The sequence below is a fragment of the Tamandua tetradactyla genome, chromosome 2 (genome assembly GCF_023851605.1).
Source record: "Tamandua tetradactyla isolate mTamTet1 chromosome 2, mTamTet1.pri, whole genome shotgun sequence".
Classification (NCBI taxonomy): domain Eukaryota; kingdom Metazoa; phylum Chordata; class Mammalia; order Pilosa; family Myrmecophagidae; genus Tamandua; species Tamandua tetradactyla.
In genome coordinates this window covers 60877076-60896036 of record NC_135328.1, presented here as the reverse complement: position 1 = coordinate 60896036, position 18961 = coordinate 60877076, and the positions used below count along the sequence as shown (strand labels likewise).

The window sequence follows — 18961 nt, the reverse complement described above, 5'->3', positions numbered from 1 at the left end:
GATTTGTGGACTGGCCCACCTTCCTGCAGGAGAATGTCATCTACATCTTGGCTGCTCGCCCCAACAGCTCAGCCATTCACCTGAAACCCCCAGGATAGCACAGAGCAGAGAAGCTCAGCTCGGGGACGACAGTGTTCTCTAACCTCCTTTCCTTTCTCCTTTTCCCCCACCAACCATTGGCTCTGAGACTCATGAGGATGGGGCACTGCCAGGATCTTAATTTGTCGCTAAGCTTTATGGCACCAAAGTCACCTTTCCCCTCACAGTAGACAGTGAATGCATTACCACTGGAAGTAGTCCTGGGAGCTGTAGCAGCATCTACTCCTGGGCAACAGGCCTTGAGGGTTCCATCCCTGCCCTCACATCATAGCTGGCATCACAGACTGTACCTACCACCACATGCAGATACATGTTCACACACACACACACACACACACACACACACACACACACACACCTAGTTAGACATGCCTTCAGAGGCCTGGTTCTCTTTGGTTGAAAAGGACCAAAGTCCCTTTGTGACGCCCATGTTATAGATGAGGGGGTCTCTACTCACCCCTTCCATTGGCCAGTTCTGATATCTAATAGGTCTTTGGCCAAGTGATTCTTAATAAGGAGGCATATCAGACTCACATGCTCTGCTGGAGATGCTGACCTGCCCCTTCTACCCCCACGGAAAATCCCTTTTGTGGTGAGCCACTCTTCCTATTTGGTATATACTATATCCTACAAGTGTTTTCGGTGGAAAAATTGTTGAAAACCATCACTGCAGTTTAGCCCACATATTAGTTCAATTCTAATTCCTGGTAGCAGAGAAGGTTACTAGCCTGTGGAGTCCTGATTAGAAAAGAAGGAGGCAGTCCTCCCCCGCCCCCCAGCAACCCAGAATTCAAGGAATTCTCATCCAGGTCACCCAAGTCCAAAAGTCTTTGGTGAAATAGTTAAATGCCAGGGAGAGGCCTCCTGGCTCCTTTTTTGCAGATAAGGCTCCTGGCATCAGGGCCCAAAGGGGCCTGAGTGGACAAGTATGCTGATAGGAGTTACAGCCCTCTGTGTTAGATGCTGCCACAGAGACCCAGTGCCTGAGCTCCAGTGAGGACAAGGTCTGGCTGGATGAGGAGAGGAGAGGGTTTATGTCCTTCCATCCACTTCAGCTCAACTCAACCTTAGACCTCAAAAACTGTACCATGTGTGGAGACCAGAACCATCTTTTTGACAGTCCAAGAGCAGTTCCATAGAAGCCCTAAGCAAGGCCATTCTTTTCAACCATCCTGACAATGAGAATAGTTGAAGCTAAGAAGAGAATTTACATCTGAGCTCTCCCGAGCAGGGAAAGGCCTAGCAAAGCCTCCAGAAGAAATACATTTTCCTTCTTCCCATGACTTGATATGGCCTAAGTTGCTGCTGTTCCTCACTGCTCATTGCATTTACTTCCTACCATCCTAGGATCTGAGCTTGGAATCAGAGGACTTGAGGGCAAGCAGAGGCTGCCACAAAGGCACAAAGCCTCCACGCCCCAGCTCCCTTCCTAGTTTTTCATCAAGTTCTCAAGTCAATGTGTGTTTTGGATCAGCCCTGACCCTGGGGTCCAGGTAATGGGTTTCTGTTTATAACCTATGGCCTTCAGTGTCCCCAGATCTGACCACCAAGAGGTATTGGAGAGGGCACTGAGCTCAGTCATGCAGAAGCTAACATTTCCCCATTGCCTGAGGCGCTTTCTTTTACTGAGTTGGGTAGTTACTGAAGAAGGAGCATATAGCCCTGCTTGAGATGCTCAGAGGAAATGAGAGAGCCACAAATAGGGCATTATAAGAGAATTCTATAATCTTATCCTGTAGAAATGCCTGACTTACAAGCATGGTAAGCTTCTGGGATTGGCCTGTTTAGGACTGAAATGAATCAGACACTAGAAGATGGGTCTGGTTCATGTGTATGACCCTGAACATCTCAAAGCCCACAGTTGTTTTGTAAATACTCAGCTGTACCCCCAGGACTGGTGAGTAGGAGGAGCCATTATTCTGTCCAGCTAAAAAATAAAGCATATGACTTTTGGACCCAAGGACTGCATCAGAAGCAGCCAAGTCTGGGGTTCTGCGCTGAGAAAATTAAAGCATGTTAAGTACAGGGGTTCTTACCTCCTGTTGTATTACCCTGAATGCTAATGGCCTTGGGCCTCTTGACCTCACAGACAAAGCATTTTGAAAAGAGACAAGTTCTGGTTTTGAGTGATGAACACTTTTTTTTTTGTCCTGCCTCATCGGTCATAGGGACCTGAATCTGTATAGATCAAGGTGATACTTACCTCTCTGGAGCTACTGCTTCTGGCTTTTTGTGGGTGAATGGAAAGAGCTGGATCAGGCTGTCTACATTCCAGGTTCTGGCAAAGTGGGCCTGGCACAGCAGGCCCTAGAGCCCTTCTACCAAGGGAGCAAGCCCATTTGGGATCCCCCTCCTACTACAGCAAGCTGCAGAGGGCCCAAGGGACACTGCCTGCAGAAAAAAAAAGTTCCTAGCCCACGAAAGTCCTATGAAGCAGTAAAGCACAGAGGAGCAGTCGTCCTCTCTTCTCCATAAGCATCTAGCTCTTTACCAAAGGGGAATTCCATTGCTCCCCCATTTCAGGACTGCAGAAGCCCCAACCCCATCCCACCATCCAGAATTTCATTGCTTTGCAGTGTCCCAGTCTGTGAGGCCCCATAGAGTGTGTATGAAGATGTTCAGACCTTTCTAAACCTAGAATGGCCCATTCCCTTTCTTTTACAGGCCCTTCCATTGTGTGGCTGTCTGTATTTCTGCCAAGTACAAAAACTAGTGTCTGACTCTAATAAGGAGATGAGAAAATGTTTTAATCTTTTCTTCTTGGATGCCCCAAAATGAGAGCACTACTTTTCCTAAGAACCACCCATGTGATCCCCCTTCCAGCTAAGGAAGGCCTAGGTTACATATGTGTACCTGTGAGGACCACTTGCCCTCAGCTGTTTTATACCCAAGAATCCTTTTTCCCATGCTCAGATTTAAGTAAAGGGGTAAATAGATGAGGGGTGGAGCTGCAGGAACAGAGATCAGCTGAGGGAGTGGTTGTCACTAAGGAACTCTCCAGGTCGGCTCCTTGACTTCTCCTAAGGCCAGCCTTCCCAAACAACTGGGTTCTGAACTTTTGACAAATGACTCCCTTTGGTATCCCAGGAATGGAGCAGTTCCCTCACTCCTAGATACTGATCCAACTTTTAAGTGCTCTTCTTCCTTTGAGGCCAGCCACAGCAGAAGCCATGAATGAGCACACTGCCTCTTCCTGTCCTCAGCCCAGGTGACTGGGGCTGGCAGGGCAGATACTGAACTTTCTGGCCCTGGTGCTCCATATGGGATGCCAATTCTGGCCTTTGTGTGAGTGGCCAAATATGGAGGTTCCCCCATTCCTATCACCAATATAGGAAGCACAGAATCAAATTGCCTGGAAAGAGGGCACCTCTCTGGGGAGTGAGCCCCAGGGTTGTGCCCAGGCCTCTTAGACAGCCAGAAGCACAACCTCAACCATCGCAGGTATCATAGCTTCAGTAAGAATGGTACTAGGAAGCCTGACAGCCAAGCTGAAGCTCCAGAAGAAGCTGTCCAGCAGAGCCCAGGCTAGCCATGACAAGCCCAGAGCCAATGGGAACCTCCAGCCAGGAATAAACTGGTAGCAGGCTCTAGTGATGCTGCAAACATGTGCCCTGAAAACAGCAAAGTAAGGGCAGAACTTCAGGACATCCTGGCAGCACTTGCAACCATAGCCCCTTTCTACTCCATTATTTACAGTAGATAAAATTGCTGCTTTTTCCATGCCACTTAGTTTGGGTTCGCCCAGTTATCTCACTGAAGCCCAGACAACTATCTTCCTGAGTAGAGGTATGAATCATAGTGCCTGTTCCTGACAGCTCAGCACAGGAGTAAGGTGGAACTGGGCATTTTCCCTACAGTTGCTTTTCTGATGCTACTGCAAATAGCAACCTTGAAAAAAAAAAAGTCACCGAATTTCCACCAGACCCCACTAGTGCTAAGGAAAAGCCAAAGCCCAGGGAATCCTGGCCATGTGGCCCAGATGGAGAGGGTGTCAGGACTAGTCTGGGTCAATGGCTAAGAAGCCTAATCATGTTCCATTTTGTATAGCACTGTTTTGGCATGACCACAGGTGAGCACATCATGACTCAAGTAGCAAGTCCTTTTATCCATGGTGAAATGAAGACCTTCAAGCTTAGCCTCCAGCCATTAAGAGATAGCCTATGGTCTGTCTCCCGGCCAAAAGCAGGTTGTGAGGGGGAATCTGAGAGCACTTGAGCAGCAGTGGAGGATACAGTACCCTCCTGTCCCCCATGCCCTCCCCATGTGCTTTTCTGTAGACAGTAACTTGACAGTAAGCTAAGGGGAATGTCCCCAAGCCCTGTCTTCCCATCACTGCAGCTGCATGCTCATCCCCATGGCCCAGCCTTCACAGGTACTGCTGGGCATAGTGGAAATCATAATAAAGAGATTGTGATGCTGTTTTAGCCTCCTGTTTCCTGTTTTGGGAATCTTGAGTTTTGTGCAGTTTACTATCCTTGGCCAATCATGAATCTGAATACAGACAGGCAGCTGGAGCTCCTGGGAAGAACACAATGCACTGTGGCTCTCTCTAGATCTCTTCCTAGTCCTGCTTCCCAAGAACCAAGTGATGGGGGGAGGGGCTCCACCAAAGATTGAGAGGAGAAACGGAGGGCATTGAAACTAGGACCCAGAGTTCTTGCAAAATGAAGATGTAAGGCCTTAGCTAGTCTGCTATGTATTACCCTCCTCCCCACCACTGGCCAATTTTAGACACTTTTCTCTGCCCTGTTCTTGGCTGAGCTGTGAAGTAGGAAAGCTAGTTGGCTGTGTTTCCTCCTGGTTCTAGACCTCCCTGGTCTCAGTTTCCTTCCAATTTTTCCAAATTATTTTAATATGACATGATTGAATTTGAACAACTAAGCTCTGGGTAAGCATTTACGGGGCTGTGGAATTCTAACTCGTCCCTTTCACCTTGTGAGCATGGAGTTGGTACCTGTAGGATCACAGCCTGATCCCCTGAGGCTGTGGATCAGAGGCAGCTGCTCTACCTCCAAAAAGACAGGGGGTCCTAAACTTAAATTTAACTGCTAGCATTGTTTAGCACTTATATGCACGGGGCAATTCTAAGAAGTTTGCGTAAAGTAATTCATGTACTTAATCTTCAAAACAACCCTATGAGATTTGTATTACTGATGAGAAAAGTGAGGACAGAGAGGCTTTGTAAGTTTCTAGGTCACACAGTCACAGCTTGGAAGTGGGGAAACCAGGTAGTTTAGCTTCAAAGCCCATGATCTTAACCACTTTAGTATGCTTCCTGTCAAAGTACACCTCAAAAGAAACCATCTCCGTGTGGTCTAGCACCTCCCTTCTCCACTCCTGGGAATGGACACACAGGTAAGCAGGCCTGTAGTCATGTCTCAGTACCTCTTTCAGCCTGCATAATTCACCCCTTCATTCACAGGGCTCCCATATTTCTCCTCCTGAAGTTTTCCCACACTGAGGCCCATTGAGTTCAAGGAACACTTAGTGAACTCTTATAGGTCACTTCTCCTTGTCTCCAGGCTCAGTGAGTGAAGCTGAGTCCCTGTGGAATAAAGGCTGGAACTCTGTGGATCCTAATGATGAGCAAGGCTTTCCCACCTTCAGTCCGACAGTCCTGGCTGAAATTTGGACCCTCCCCAAACTATTCTCTCCTACAAATGTCACTTGCACCCAGGGTTGGCTGGAGCCTCAATTCCACACAAACTTCCACCTACCCTGTCCTCCTATTTTGGCTGAAGTGACTTTTTTTTATCCCTAGGGAAACTCATTTTCCAAATGGAAACCATGGCTTCTAAATTTGGTAAACATGAAGTAATTAGTGTCCTCTCTCCCACCCCACCCTTTTTCCAGGCGTTGCTTGGAATTTGACCTTGCTGAATCTTTTCTCATCTGTAAAAATCTTGAAAACAGTCCCTGTCCTCTCTGCCTCCTGGGCTGGTAGTTCAGTGAAGACAGAATAAATTTAGTAAAAGCGAAAAACTTTATATACCATGAGGCACCGGATGAACAGCAAGGATTTCTGGCCCCATCTAAAGAATGCAAGTGTCATCTTCCACCCTCCCACAGGCCCAGGCACAGCTGGGGATACCTCCAGTGGCCTCTGTCCACAGTGCTGAAGTCACAGCCAACCCCGCTGAGCTCTCAGTCCCTCTTTGTCCCACCTTTCAGGAAACATCAAATGCAGATTTCTAAGCCTGAGGATTGCCAGAAAACTAAGAAGGCACTGCCAAAAATATTTCAAATTTATTTCAAGTATCTTGTATTTTAAAATAAATATAACATCCCTTTCAAAATCATGACAGGTACCAACGGGCAAATGTGATTTAGCAGCTCAGGAAAAAAAGAGCTTATGGTCTTTTACTCGGTATGGACAAACAGTATGAGGGGACTACCAAAAAACAATTGATGTACTTTGAGGCTACATGGAAAGACATTCAGAATCAGAGAAGGAAAGCAAGTCAGGCTCATTTGTACACTGCACCAGCACTCCTAGAAAAAGCTAATCAGATCCAGGCCACAAGCTGAAACCTGTCCAAGGAAACATGAAGGTAGTGACTGAAATCAAACAAGGCAAAGGAGGAACAGATGAAGGCATGAAAGGTGCTCATCCCGGAGAGGGGTAGACATGAAGGGTGGGGCAGGTGAGGTAGATGGCATCTCAAGGGCAGAGCCAAGACTAAAGCTGGGCACTGCAGGGAGACAGATTTCTACTCAGTAGGACAAAGAATAACTGTATATCAGGAAAGGTAATGAAGTTGTATAACCACGTAGCAGAAATATTGGGTGGAGGGTTGGATACCTTGCTAGGTGTCCAGTCCCTCCAGACCTATTATGCTAGTAAACAGCTAAGCACTGCCTGATGTGCACCGACCCTGAGCCAGATTGGGCTGGAGGAAAAACATCATGCCTTGATTCGTGACTTTCAGAACCCACAAACCCTAAAGTTTTCGCATCACTGGGATGGGATTTCTTTAGTTCCATATCCTAGTCAACTGCTGTACCATCAATTCTGGGTCCTGACCTGAGAGAAAAGACCCAAGACCTTAGTGTGGCTGGTACCCCTTCACAGGTCTGTTCTTGAAAGCGTCTCCTCCGGAACCAGATGTTGCACGCCCCCTGCTGGTTATCTTTAGTTAGATACTATCCTTTCACCCAAGATAAGAAATAACCCCTTTGAAACCTTATGGTAATGGACCGAATGGGTTCAGAACATGCAAGGAGAGACTGAGAGAGTACCCAAGGAGTTAGATCCTCTATGAGTCAGTGCTCATAGAGCTGAATTTGTGGATGAATTCCAGTATCTGGTATCAGGATTAGGGCTCATCCATTTCTGGGAGTAGGACTTAGGCTGAGCCTGGGTTTTGGGATCGGTCTGATCCAGGACTATGACCAGGGTCAGTGTCTCAGTATGAGGCCAAAGTTGGGACTCAGTGTGGGACTGAAGTTTGGGCTCAGGTGTCAGCATGAGGTATGTATCCAGGTGAGACGCAAGATTCTGACCGTAGGAAGGAGTCGGTCTGCACCCACGATAATGGATCAATGTAGCATTTCCATACCCAGTGATGAGTACACGGTCTATGGAGAACCCAAGGAGGGGTTTTGCCCAGGGCAGAGGGATGAGGGATGAGGGATGATGGATGACGGATGACGGACAGAATGAGGTGACAGCTAATTTTTAAGCACCAACTAACTTTCAAAATGGTAATGGGCAGGCTAGGGTCCCCTTTCTCCTTAGAAGGTGGAATCCCAGCATTCTGGTTCCAGATTCCTGTTAGAACTGTGCCTGCCCCGCACCCACACACCCCCAATTCTAGTACTATCACATACAAATCATAGGTGCAATTCAGGGGGAAAAGAGGACTAAGGGGCACCCCCACTGCTGCAGAGCTGACAGCTTTGGGGATGGTCTTCCCCCCATGATTCTCTGTTTCTACTGGCAACAAGGCTTGGCAGCCTCCCACACCCAGATCTTAGCAACCATGGGAGACCCTGGCAACTGCTGCCATGGTGACAAGACAGGGAACTCAGAGCAGGCTGGGAGGGGGAAGAACTTCCTCTGGAGCCTTCAGGATGTGTGCAAGATAGGATGCTCCCCCTCCCATACAGTCTAGGAGGGAACATGTGCTCCTGTCTGAACACCTCCTCATGGCACCCACCCCCACCCCTTCCCACGGGTTCTGGTTCCCTCAGGGTGAGGAAATGAGGGACACCTAGGGTTATGACGTCTCTATGGGGAGGGAGGGTGAGCGGGGGTGTTTGGAACTAACATGATCACAGATGCATGCATCTACCAGCAGACAGTGTCAATGTGTCAACAGCCACACACTTTCATCTACCCTTTTTCATGTAGGCTCAGGCCTACACAGCCTTTTAGTCACACATGTACACTGACTCCAAATCACACACATACAGCAAATAACAGAATCAGGCACACTTCCATACACTAACACACACAAAAAATGCACAAATATACACTCTCACTCACAGATCCCATTCACATATGACAGTACAAATAATTCACAATCACACACACATACAGATGAACTCACACACCCAGATATCTATGAACATACAGAGTCATGTTACCATTTATTAGGTATAAACTAAATACCAAGCTTATAACTAAGTTTATTACTTGTGTTACCTTAATTAACCCTCACCACCCTATGAGGTAGATACTGCTGTTGTCTTATGCCCATTTTACAAAGAAGGAAATGAGGTACAGATGTGGCAAGAAACCTTGCAAGGTCAATAGCGTGACTCCAGGGCCGACGTTTCTACCCTACCCTCTCTGCTGCACTGTGCACCCCGGATCCTCTCACACACACCTGACGTCCAGGGCAACGGGGTAGATGGCAGCGATAACGAACCAGCCAGGCAATGGAGCCCAGACCACCAACACCTGAAGGCGTGGCCCTGGACCCCTAAAGGTCCAAGCCTACACTTGAGCATTAACAGGGGCCAGGTAAGGGCTGGTGACTAAACTCTCTGCCTCCGTATTGGCACAGTCAGGACTGGAGGAGGCAGGAAAAACAGAACTAGAATACGAAGACGCAAAACCACCCACCGCCCAGGCCCCCACAAGTCTGGAGGTGAGGGATCGACAGCCCCCAGATTTGATGAATCAGTACCAGTTCTGGGCCCCCAATGTGCATCCCCCTTGTTCTACCTTGCCCATATCTCCATATCACACTATCCCATCTCCTCAACATCTCCTCTCCCTATTTCCTCCTCTTCCTACCCACCCCATCTCCCCTCCCTACTATTCCCTGCCCCATCCCACCTGCCTTTTCCCCATTTCACCCCCCATTTCACCTCCCTCCTCACTTCCCACTTCATCTCCCCTCCCTTCCACTCCTCCTCCCCCTCAAGTCATTCTCCCTTCTCCCTTTCTCATCCCCACACATCACCCCCGTTCCCTTCTCACCTCCCATTCCACCTTCTTCTTTACCCTACACCCATCTCCCATTCCCTCCTCTTCTCCTCATCCTAGTTCTCTCCATCCTCCCCCTCTCACCCCAATTCCCTTCTTCCCTTCACATCTCACACACTTTTACACCCAGGATCCACATAGTGAGTGCCGGAAAGAAGGCAGGTAGTGGAAAATAATGCAGACCTGACCCGGGACTTCTGGACCCCTCTCGTACACTGTTTGGTAGTCTAGGTGCTAATGCTTTCCAAGCCTGTTTCCAGGTTTCCAGATCTATCCAGTTTGTATGACCCATGGGTCTTCAAACTTCAAGCACTCTCTGGGAATTGACAAAAACAAGAGAGAGAGAGAGAGAGAGAGAGAGAGAGAGAGGTAAGTGAGGGCTCCTGTCCTGGCTCTTCCTTTGTCCTCAAACCCCCCAAGAATATTCTCCCCCTTCACCCCTGAATTACCCTCTTCCCACCCCTGCTCCCTATAACACAGATGGGCCTGGGAGACAGTGACGTGGGCGCCAGGCACTGTGTCTGCTCAAGCGGCGGCTTCCGCTGGCTACCGCCTCCGCAGCCCCGCCTGCTCTGAACAGCGGGGACACTGGAGCAGAGATTTCATTGGCGGGAGGGGGGGGAGCGGGGGGGGGGCGGGGGGGCGCTGAGATGAGGGGTTCTGAGGATGTCAAGGAAGGGGATCATGGGGAGCTGAGAAGAAGGGCTAAAGGGGGAGAGCTAAAATAGGGGAGATCATAGGAATAGAGAAAGGATTAAGAGTAGGACAGGGCAGATAATGGGGGTAAGGAAAGGAAGAGCATAAGCCCAGAAGAGGTTATTAAATGAGGGCTAAAATACGGGCACTCAAGGGAGAAGTAGGATGATGGATTATAGGGGAACTGAAATGGGCGTGAGGGGCTAAGAAGGCGGTGGCTCATGGGAGGAGCTAGGTTAAAGGAATTACCGGGAGGGTGAGAAGGGGACTCAGAAAGGTAATTAATTGTTGTAGGGGTGATGAACCTGTACTGACAATGGAGAGATCAGAAGGGTACTTAAATTTTGCATTTCTCTCAAGGTCTCCTGGGATTCAATTGGGTCATGTCAGGTCAATCAGCTAAATCAGGTCAGGTTGAGGTCGGCTCGGAGTTCGACGGGGGACAGGTGAAAAGGGGTGACCCTATGACCCTGGTACAGGGACTACACCTCCCAGAGTGCACTATTCTCTCCCCACCCTCTTAAATGAAGGAAGGAAAGAAAGAATGCCTAGTGTCACGGCCAACGGGTGGGTGCAGTTTTCCTTTAAGGCTGTCTTTGACGTTGCACGGATTCCAGAAGGTTCTCCAGGGATTCGAGCGATGGCCAGTATGCCCCACCTTCTCAAACCGGAGATTGGACTAACATAGTTGCCCCAGGCTCGCGTCTGAGCTCCACAGACGACCAATAAAATCAAAGGGCGACTGGGGTTGCCGCCCTCTGTCCTTTTCTCCAATGACACGACGAGGTGGAGAAGAGGTGTGGTTGATTGATCCCAGAGTGGGCCAATCAGACCCACACCAATCACTGCCCGGAATAGGTGCGCGTGTGGCCGGGTGACAGGGGCGGAGTATGGGCGGCGATCACAGAGCCACTCGTTGAAAGCTATCCAATCACAGCAGAGGCTGGGTTGAGTGACGGGCAGGCGGCGCAATGGACGGCGCGGAGGCGGAGCCGTGGGGGCGGGTTCCCCTTCCCGCTGTCTGTGGCCGGCGGGCAGGCAACTCCTGTCCCGAGTGGAGGCGGCGGAGCCGGAGCCGGGGGAGGGGGCAGCGGCTGTCTGAAGGACCGCGGCGGCGCCCGCAGCTCCTCACCGGTGAGGACGCCGAGCCAGGACTCGGGGATCCCTGGAGCGGGGACGGCACGAAGCTAGGGCTCTGGGTGTCGGGGGTTGGGACACCGAAGGCCCTTCGGCTCTTCTGCCGGGAGGGTGCGGGGGCTCGGGGTCTGCAAGGTGCTCGTGGTCCGCGACCCGGGCTCGGCTCCCGCAGGGGGCAGCCAGCGTCTGAGCCGGGGAAGGGTCGGGTCTCAGTGGGTTCCGCGGGGGAGAGGCGTTTCTGAGCCGGCCCAGCCAGCCAGCGCCGGTGACATCACCGACCACCCCACCCTCCCCCGCCCGAGCCCCCTCCCCTTCCCCCCAGTTCTCGCCGCGCCTTTTGTCCCGGCTCAGCTCGGCCCCGCCCCTCCCCACCCGTCTGCGAGGGAGGAGACTCCCTGTCAGTGACTTCATTGAGTAGGTTCTTGGGGTTTGGGGTCGGGTCCTCCCCAGAGACCAGAGAGGAGCTCACTGCCTCTCAGGCCCTCACAGACAATCACACCTGTCTCAGGTACACACGCTGCCACTCACAAGCATAGGCACGTATTGCCAGCCTGTCACACTGCAAACGACCACTCACAGTCACTGTCAGCCAGACGTTGCAACTGAGCAGGTGGCCTCTGCACCCCGTGCTTTCACTCTTCACACCTGGGGATCAGGTCCGGCTCCTGCAGTACCAGACCGGCCTTGACCAGCAAATGTCTCTGAGAGTCTGAGGAGTTGGCTTCCAGAGCGGCAGCATTCCAGGCAGGCTCCAGTGGAGCGATCAGAGGTGAGGGGCTTGGTTGGGCATGATTAAGCGCACAGTGCTCTCCTGCCCACCCCCAGCAGCACCCCCACTCCAGGCCCGAGGAGCTTTCCGGAGCTTCCCACACTTCTGGGGAGAAGACTTCTTAGCCAGCTTGATGTTTAAAATTCAGCTGGAGCCCTTAAAACTTCGAGCGTGGACGCTGAATGGGTTTGTAAAGTTTCGGTAAGTCCCTCCGGAGAAGGGCACTCATACCCATTCCCAGTCAAATTCTCCACATCAGCCATCTCCCTCCATTGCCTACCTGCTCCCTCCATCTCATCCTCATCTAATCCCTGTTATGTGTGAGAACCCCCTTCTACCTCACCCTTACATTTGAATGCCTTGTTGTACCCTTTATCATTCATCTCCACACGTCCTAAACCCTTCAGGCATCCAATTTCCACAAACATCTTCTCCATGTCAGTGTTCATGGCCCTGTCTTTCAACCCTCTCACTACCCGTTTTCCACCTCAGCCATTTTCATTTGCCATTCCTCATCCCCCTCCATCAGTACCTCATTTTCTCTATCAATCCTCTCCACTCCCCATACTTCAACCAGTCACCCTTGCCATTTCTGCCCATTTTTCATTCCTCTGCATTAACATCTTCCTCATTTTTTCTCCATCAAAGGCAGTGCCATGCCATGGGGCTTCTTTGTCATTCCAACAGAACTTGTGGGTAAGGGGAGGGGGGAAGGAATGTAAGAAAGTAGGAGGAAAAGGAGGCAGTTCCTGGAAGAGCTTGCCCTGTGTCTGTGAATTATGGGGTCTAAGCAGCTAGCAGGTGGTTGCCAGTGAGGAAGCTGGCCGGGTGAAGAGGTAATTCAGGGACAAGAGAAGAGTGGGTGGACTGGTGAGCTGTTCTACTTGCCCTTTGCCTGGAACCCACTATAGTTCTCTGGGGCACACCGCACCACCACTCCTTTGGTGCACTAGGGTTCCTTCCCAGTCCCGGGGGAAAGAAGGTGTGGGCTGAGGCAGAGAATAGCAGACCACCCCCAGCTCCCGCTCAGACAGCTTTTACTGCTGCTTCCGAAAATGGCTACCCTCCCCCAGGTGCTCTTTTTTCTATGCCTCCCCCAACCCCAGCCTCCCCCACCAGGCGTGACATGCTGGTAGGGAGAGAAGGGGGAGTATCTGCCTTTATGGAGCCTTCTCTTCGTCAGAGTGAGGTGACTCCCAGAACAATGAGTCAACCCAGCCACCTGCAGCAGGCCCTGTGGGGGCAGGAGCTAGGGCCATTGTCCCTGCCTACCTGGGGCCTTGGAGGCCTCCCCCATACCCAGTCACAGCCCTGTCTCCTGCCTGGGAACCCCACACACCCCATTGCTGTGAAACAGTCAGAGGCAGAAGGGCCTCCACTGTGGCTGCCAACCCAGGACATTGCTAGAAAGACTCTGGTTCTCCTGGCTTTGGCAGGGTTTGGCCAAGTCTCGTAAGAGCTAGAGAATGGTTTCTGGCTGTCCCCTCAAATAGCTCCAGCTAGGGGAAAGTCTCATTCCCTTCATATCCACCATAGACACATGGGGAGTTGAGTGTTAGGATGGAAGAATTAGAGCCCTGTGTTTCTATCTCACGTACCAAATACCCTTGAATCCAGCCTGGAAGGGACCATCGAAGGAGCACAGGCCTGGCACTGGGCCAGATCCTGAACCACTGGGGCAGGTGAGAGGGAGGGACTGGTAGGGAAGGTATTAAGGAAATAGTGGTTTGTGCCCAATTGTCTAGTAACAGCTAGGATTCAAAAGGTCCTACCCTGGGATGCTTTTGTTCGCTAACACTGGTGCTTAGGCAGCACAGACATGTCTTCACACAGTTTTGTGTGTAGACATTGGAGATGAGTAAAGGAAACTGTTTTCATGGTTGGGGGAAGGACCGTGTCACCCCCCTGTTAATAAGGGAGTTAGAAGCACCAGTTTCCAAAGGCTGTGAATCATTCTCTGATCTGAGTCGCATGTGAGGCTTTGCAAAGGATGGGAGAGGTGGGGGTAGGGAGGCCTGGAGTCTCCAAAAGTAGAGAGGATTCCAGACACCCACAACCAGACTCAGCCTGGCTGGCCAGGACAGCTGGCAGAATCTGCCCCCACTGCCCTCTGCGTGGGCACCCTGCCTGCGGCATGGTGTAGAAGACCCTGATGCTTGGGTGACCTCACCAAGTACACTGCTCTTTGCCAACTTCTGAGTGTGGATCTGTCAGTTCATGATTGTAGCCTCACTCAGCAGGGCCTCTCAGGGGTCCTCAGTTTAACCCAAAGACCTGAACCTCAGCCTAGCCCCAAGAAGTGGGCCACAATCTCCAGCATCCTGCTGGGAAAATCCAGGAGCTGAAGAAGGAATCACAGAATCCTAGAATGTCAGAGCTAGAAGAGATCATCTAGTCCAAAACTTTGACTTTATAGATTCGGAGGCAGAGGCCCAGAGAATAGACTGACCTGCTGAAGGTCACACAGTGAGTCATTTAGAGTTTGCAGGATCATCAGGGGCAGGGCTGGAGCAGAAGGGAACAGGGGCATGAGGGCCTGGCCCTGGGTTTCTTTCAGAAATAAGGAGACCAGTGCCGGTCCAGTGGCTGTGATGGGAAAAGATTATTACAAGATTCTTGGGATCCCTTCGGGGGCCAATGAGGATGAGATCAAGAAAGCTTATCGGAAAATGGCCTTGAAGTACCACCCAGACAAGAACAAAGAACCCAATGCTGAGGAGAAGTTTAAGGAGATTGCAGAGGCCTATGATGTGCTGAGTGACCCTAAGAAACGGAGCCTGTATGACCAATACGGGGAGGAAGGTAAGAGGGCAGCGCTCCAACATGATGCTGGACGTGTGTCCTTGACTGGGCCCCTAGGTGAGCCAATTCTCATAGCAAGGAACCATAAGCCGAGGAGAGGGTGAGGGAGGCAAATGTTCCCAGCACTGACACTGAGAGAAGAGAAAGACCACCGACTATGCAGCCTTGTCTAACTGCAGTTCTCCCTACCTCTGCCCTGCCTCTCTCTGCCCTTCCTCAAGTTCAGGTCTTGGAGAGGTCTGAAGATTAGGAGCTGAAGCCAGAGGCTTTACCCCTCCCTCCGTTCCCTCCCAGCCTTATTAGTCCTGCCTGAAGTCCTTGCTGCTTCATTGGCTGATGGGGAAGGTTGGGGAGAGGGAGTGTGGCTCTCTGAGGACAGAGCATTTAGATTCATCAGCATAAAAGTTTGGCTCTTATGCAGCCTTGGAATTCACCCCCAGAGCTCTGAACTACAGAGATGGTCCCCTCCCTCCCTGCCCCCTCCAGGCTGGCAGAAGAAAAGTGGAACTTCACTTCCCAGAGGAAGCGGCAGGGACCCAAGAGTGGAAGGGGAACTGCTGCTGGCATCTTACTCTCCCTCTGGGGGTAGCTGGTGGCCACATATAGCGTGGCAGGAAAGGCCCAAATAAAGCCTCTGAGAGGGTGGCCCCTCCCAGCTCATCCCACGGGCATGATGTAGCTGCTAATTCTGGGCCTGCCCCTCAGGGCCGTGCCACCCGCCAGCCACGGGCACCTGTCAGACTATATTAAGAGACATCGTCACAGTTTACGACTCTCCTTCCTGGGAGGAACTGCCCTCCCTCCCCAACAGCAACCACCTTTCTTTCATAGTCTCCTCCTACGCACCCTTCCCATCCTACCCTCAAAATTAACTGGGTTACTGATTTGTGCTGTACCTGATACAAAGTAAGTACTCAAAAAATGTTCTTTCTCCTCCCCTCCCCCTTGCTTTGTATTCCATGTCCCTCTGCCCCTACCCCAGCCCCCTAACCCCTCTCCTTATTCTCTATGCAGCCAGCTCCTTTCACCCTTCCCTGCTCACCTCCCAGACTTGCCAACTTCTAGATTCGCCAGGCATCTGCTGGAATCCTGATAGCCTCCCAGCTAAAGCATGTTTTTCTCTGGGATAAGAGTAGGAGGGGCAGGGAAGAGGAAGGGAGCGCAGACACCATGCCACCATGTGCCCTGTCTAGGAACTGCACTCATTCCTCCACTGAACTTTAGGAAGAAGGTGGAAGCTGGGAGACCTACCCCAAAACTCCATCCCACCTGCATGATCAAGCCCAGGTGAAGCGCAAAGCTCAGCCTTAGGCCCCACAGCCAGCCACCAGTTTCTCATGCGGGTCCCATCCCGGAAGGGCCTCTGAGGATGCAGCACAGTGTGGGCAGTGAGAAGCGGCCTTGGAAATGTTGGCTGTGTTTCTTTCCACCCTGCCCCCTCCCCAGCAGCCATCCAGAACAGTTGTGCCACAGACTCTGTAACAGTGCTGGCTGAGGACAAGTTGTTCCCAGCTTGAATGGGGGGGAGGGGGAGGGGGGCGGAAGATGGGTAATTAGCAGAGCAGGAATCCCTACAGAGAGAAATTACCCCTTCCTGTCATTGTCAGTCCAACCTCCCTGTCTCACTGAGCTCTTCCACCCATCCTGAACTTGCCTGATAAGCAGCCCCTTTCCCAGACCCCCCAGTAGAAGGAAGGAACAGACCCTGTGCCTTGCGGAAGTAATGAAGAAGCAGCTGCCACAAGTCCCTCAATTGCTGGCCCTTCCTTGGCTTCTCTAATGAAACCCAAACCTGCCCTTCTTGTCCCAGGAAAGAAGAGGCTGATTTAGACTCAGGCTTCCAGGGCCCAATGAAGTACTAAGTGAAAAGCCTCAAAGACAAGAGCCCGCTCCCCTAGCCTTTAGGCCTACATATTCTGGATCAGTTCTCAGTGTTAACCCTTTCCCACAGTCCTCCCCACACCCCCACCATCCTCATCATCCCCTTCCCCCCAGTGAAGGCTGCCTACAGGAATCTGGGCCCTGTAGATAGAATCCGACTCCAGAGAGAACCGCTGGACTCTGGGGTCACCCCCCCCCCCTCAATGGTGCTAGCCCATGCCAGCATTTTGGTTGTCCTCACACCTGGTATGGGGATGTATAACCCTGGGAAACCCCTTTTCCGTTGTAGTCTTTGTCTATACAGTGTGTGAATGCACCCTCTGAAGTTGCACAATACTGTGAGCCCTGAGTATTGGAACAAAGCTTTGAAAACTTTTTCTAGAAAAATAGTTTCTCATCTCCATTATACAGCTAATGAGTTGATTTGGGAGGCCCTCCTGATTCCCCATTTGGGTGTGAGTCAGGAAAAGAAGAAATAGTGATCGGAGCAGAGTGACAGTAGGCTTCCCTCCTGACCTGTGTCCCACTTCATTGGAAACGGACCACTTACTATGTGGTAAAATCCTGTCTGATTGCCTCTTGGCCTATGTGTCTTTGAACATAAGCAAAAGGAGCCAGGTATATCTTGTAATGTGACCCCAGGCTGTCACTCAGTGCTTTGTGAGAAATCTTTGGGCCGTGAGTACATAGAAAAGATTACAGAACCGGAAATCACATCCTCTAAGTCCTCCGGTCTTAGATTTCCACCTATTGGGTCACTCAATCTCTTTGAACCTTAAGATGTGCATTATTATTTAAATATATACTTAATGAAAATTGATCTTGCCAGAAGCATCCCTTCCTCTGTTAGCCTGGCCCTTTCAATGGGAGTTAAAGTTTGCTTCTCTAGGCCTGGGAACTGGGAACTAGAGGGTTGGGTAAAGAGACTAGGGTGCAGCCAGAATGAGCCACACTGCCTCTAACTTCTCCTCCCCTCTAGGCCTGAAGACTGGCGGTGGTACATCGGGTGGCTCCAGTGGCTCCTTTCACTACACCTTTCATGGGGACCCCCATGCCACCTTTGCCTCCTTCTTTGGTGGCTCCAATCCCTTCGATATCTTCTTTGCCAGCAGCCGCTCTACTCGGCCTTTCAGTGGCTTTGACCCAGATGACATGGATGTGGATGAAGATGAGGACCCATTTGGCGCCTTTGGCCGCTTTGGCTTCAATGGGCTGAGCAGGGGTCCAAGGCGAGCCCCAGAACCACTATATCCTCGGCGCAAAGTACAGGACCCACCTGTGGTGCACGAGCTGCGGGTGTCCCTGGAGGAGATCTATCATGGTTCCACCAAGCGCATGAAGATCACAAGGCGGCGTCTCAACCCTGATGGGCGAACTGTGCGAACCGAGGACAAGATCCTGCACATTGTCATTAAACGTGGCTGGAAGGAAGGCACCAAGATCACCTTCCCCAAAGAGGGCGATGCCACGCCTGACAACATCCCTGCCGACATTGTCTTCGTGCTCAAAGACAAACCCCATGCGCACTTCCGCCGAGATGGCACCAACGTGCTCTATAGTGCCCTGATCAGCCTCAAGGAGGTAGGACCCGGGTCAGGATATGTATTTGTGTGTGTGTGTGTGTGTTGCGGGGATGATGAGGCACATCCCCATTCCTTCCCACCTACTGGGTCATTCTTTACCCACTTCAATATTTTCCCTACCTTCCCTCTCACTCGACTCCACCTTTTCCTCACTCTTTGCTCATTGTCCCCAGGCGCTGTGTGGTTGCACCGTGAACATTCCTACCATCGATGGCCGAGTGATCCCTTTGCCTTGCAATGATGTCATCAAGCCAGGCACCGTGAAGAGACTCCGTGGGGAGGGTCTTCCCTTTCCTAAGGTGCCCACCCAGCGGGGAGACCTCATTGTTGAGTTCAAAGTTCGCTTCCCAGACAGATTGACACCACAGACCCGACAGATCCTTAAGCAGCACTTACCCTGTTCCTAGGCTCTGCCCTCCAGCCCAGAGTCTACCACAGCAATACCCCCCATACTCACCCCCACCCAGTGTGCACACAGCTCAATGTCCACTGGACACTGGCAACTTTTCTAAAATGCAAAAAAAAAAAAAAAGCCACTGGTTTTCAGGAAAATATTCC

General features: G+C 51.2%; 2 protein-coding genes and 1 long non-coding RNA gene across 10 annotated transcripts in view; 2 read left to right on the top strand and 1 right to left on the bottom strand.

Annotated features, from left to right (window-relative positions):
* The window catches only part of PHF24 (PHD finger protein 24), a 19931-nt gene extending 17522 nt beyond the window's left edge, over positions 1-2409 (top strand). For both annotated transcript variants that reach the window (XM_077147836.1, XM_077147837.1), the window contains one exon: positions 2-2409. In XM_077147836.1, the coding sequence (XP_077003951.1) occupies positions 2-98 (97 nt within the window). In that variant the 3' untranslated portion in view covers positions 99-2409. The remainder of the gene's footprint in view (position 1) is intronic.
* LOC143673388 (uncharacterized) overlaps positions 1-16066 on the bottom strand; it is a 24896-nt gene extending 8830 nt beyond the window's left edge. For 2 of the 3 annotated variants that reach the window (XR_013170345.1, XR_013170347.1), the window contains exons 1-2: positions 10780-11186; positions 9719-9851 (exon numbers count right to left, since the gene is read on the bottom strand). This is a non-coding gene — a long non-coding RNA (uncharacterized LOC143673388). Of the gene's footprint in view, positions 1-9718; positions 9852-10779; positions 11187-15981 lie in introns of those variants that run through there. The other variant, XR_013170346.1, reaches the window with a different exon arrangement.
* Positions 11242-18961, top strand: DNAJB5 (DnaJ heat shock protein family (Hsp40) member B5). Of its 5 annotated transcripts, XM_077147834.1 has the most exons (6): positions 11242-11365; positions 11877-12137; positions 13755-13819; positions 14695-14939; positions 17800-18401; positions 18577-18961. In XM_077147834.1, the coding sequence occupies exons 4-6, from the start codon at positions 14729-14731 to the stop codon at positions 18808-18810; spliced, it is 1047 nt and encodes a 348-aa protein (XP_077003949.1). In that variant the 5' UTR covers positions 11242-11365; positions 11877-12137; positions 13755-13819; positions 14695-14728; the 3' UTR covers positions 18811-18961. The 5 variants fall into 5 exon arrangements, with proteins under 5 accessions (XP_077003949.1, XP_077003947.1, XP_077003948.1 ...); XM_077147832.1 differs by lacking the exon at positions 13755-13819; XM_077147835.1 differs by lacking the exon at positions 13755-13819 and having other exon boundaries at positions 11243-11365; positions 12025-12137.

What these genes read in the sequence shown, in the direction of transcription:
- DNAJB5 (XM_077147831.1), top strand. Translation starts at nt 12,157, where the DNA reads ATGATTAAGCGCACAGTGCTCTCCTGCCCACCCCCAGCAGCACCCCCA. An exon ending in AATGGGTTTGTAAAGTTTCG is followed by an intron (nt 12,339 to 14,694) that starts GTAAGTCCCTCC and finishes GGTTTCTTTCAG; the next exon opens with AAATAAGGAGACCAGTGCCG. An exon ending in TGACCAATACGGGGAGGAAG is followed by an intron (nt 14,940 to 17,799) that starts GTAAGAGGGCAG and finishes CCTCCCCTCTAG; the next exon opens with GCCTGAAGACTGGCGGTGGT.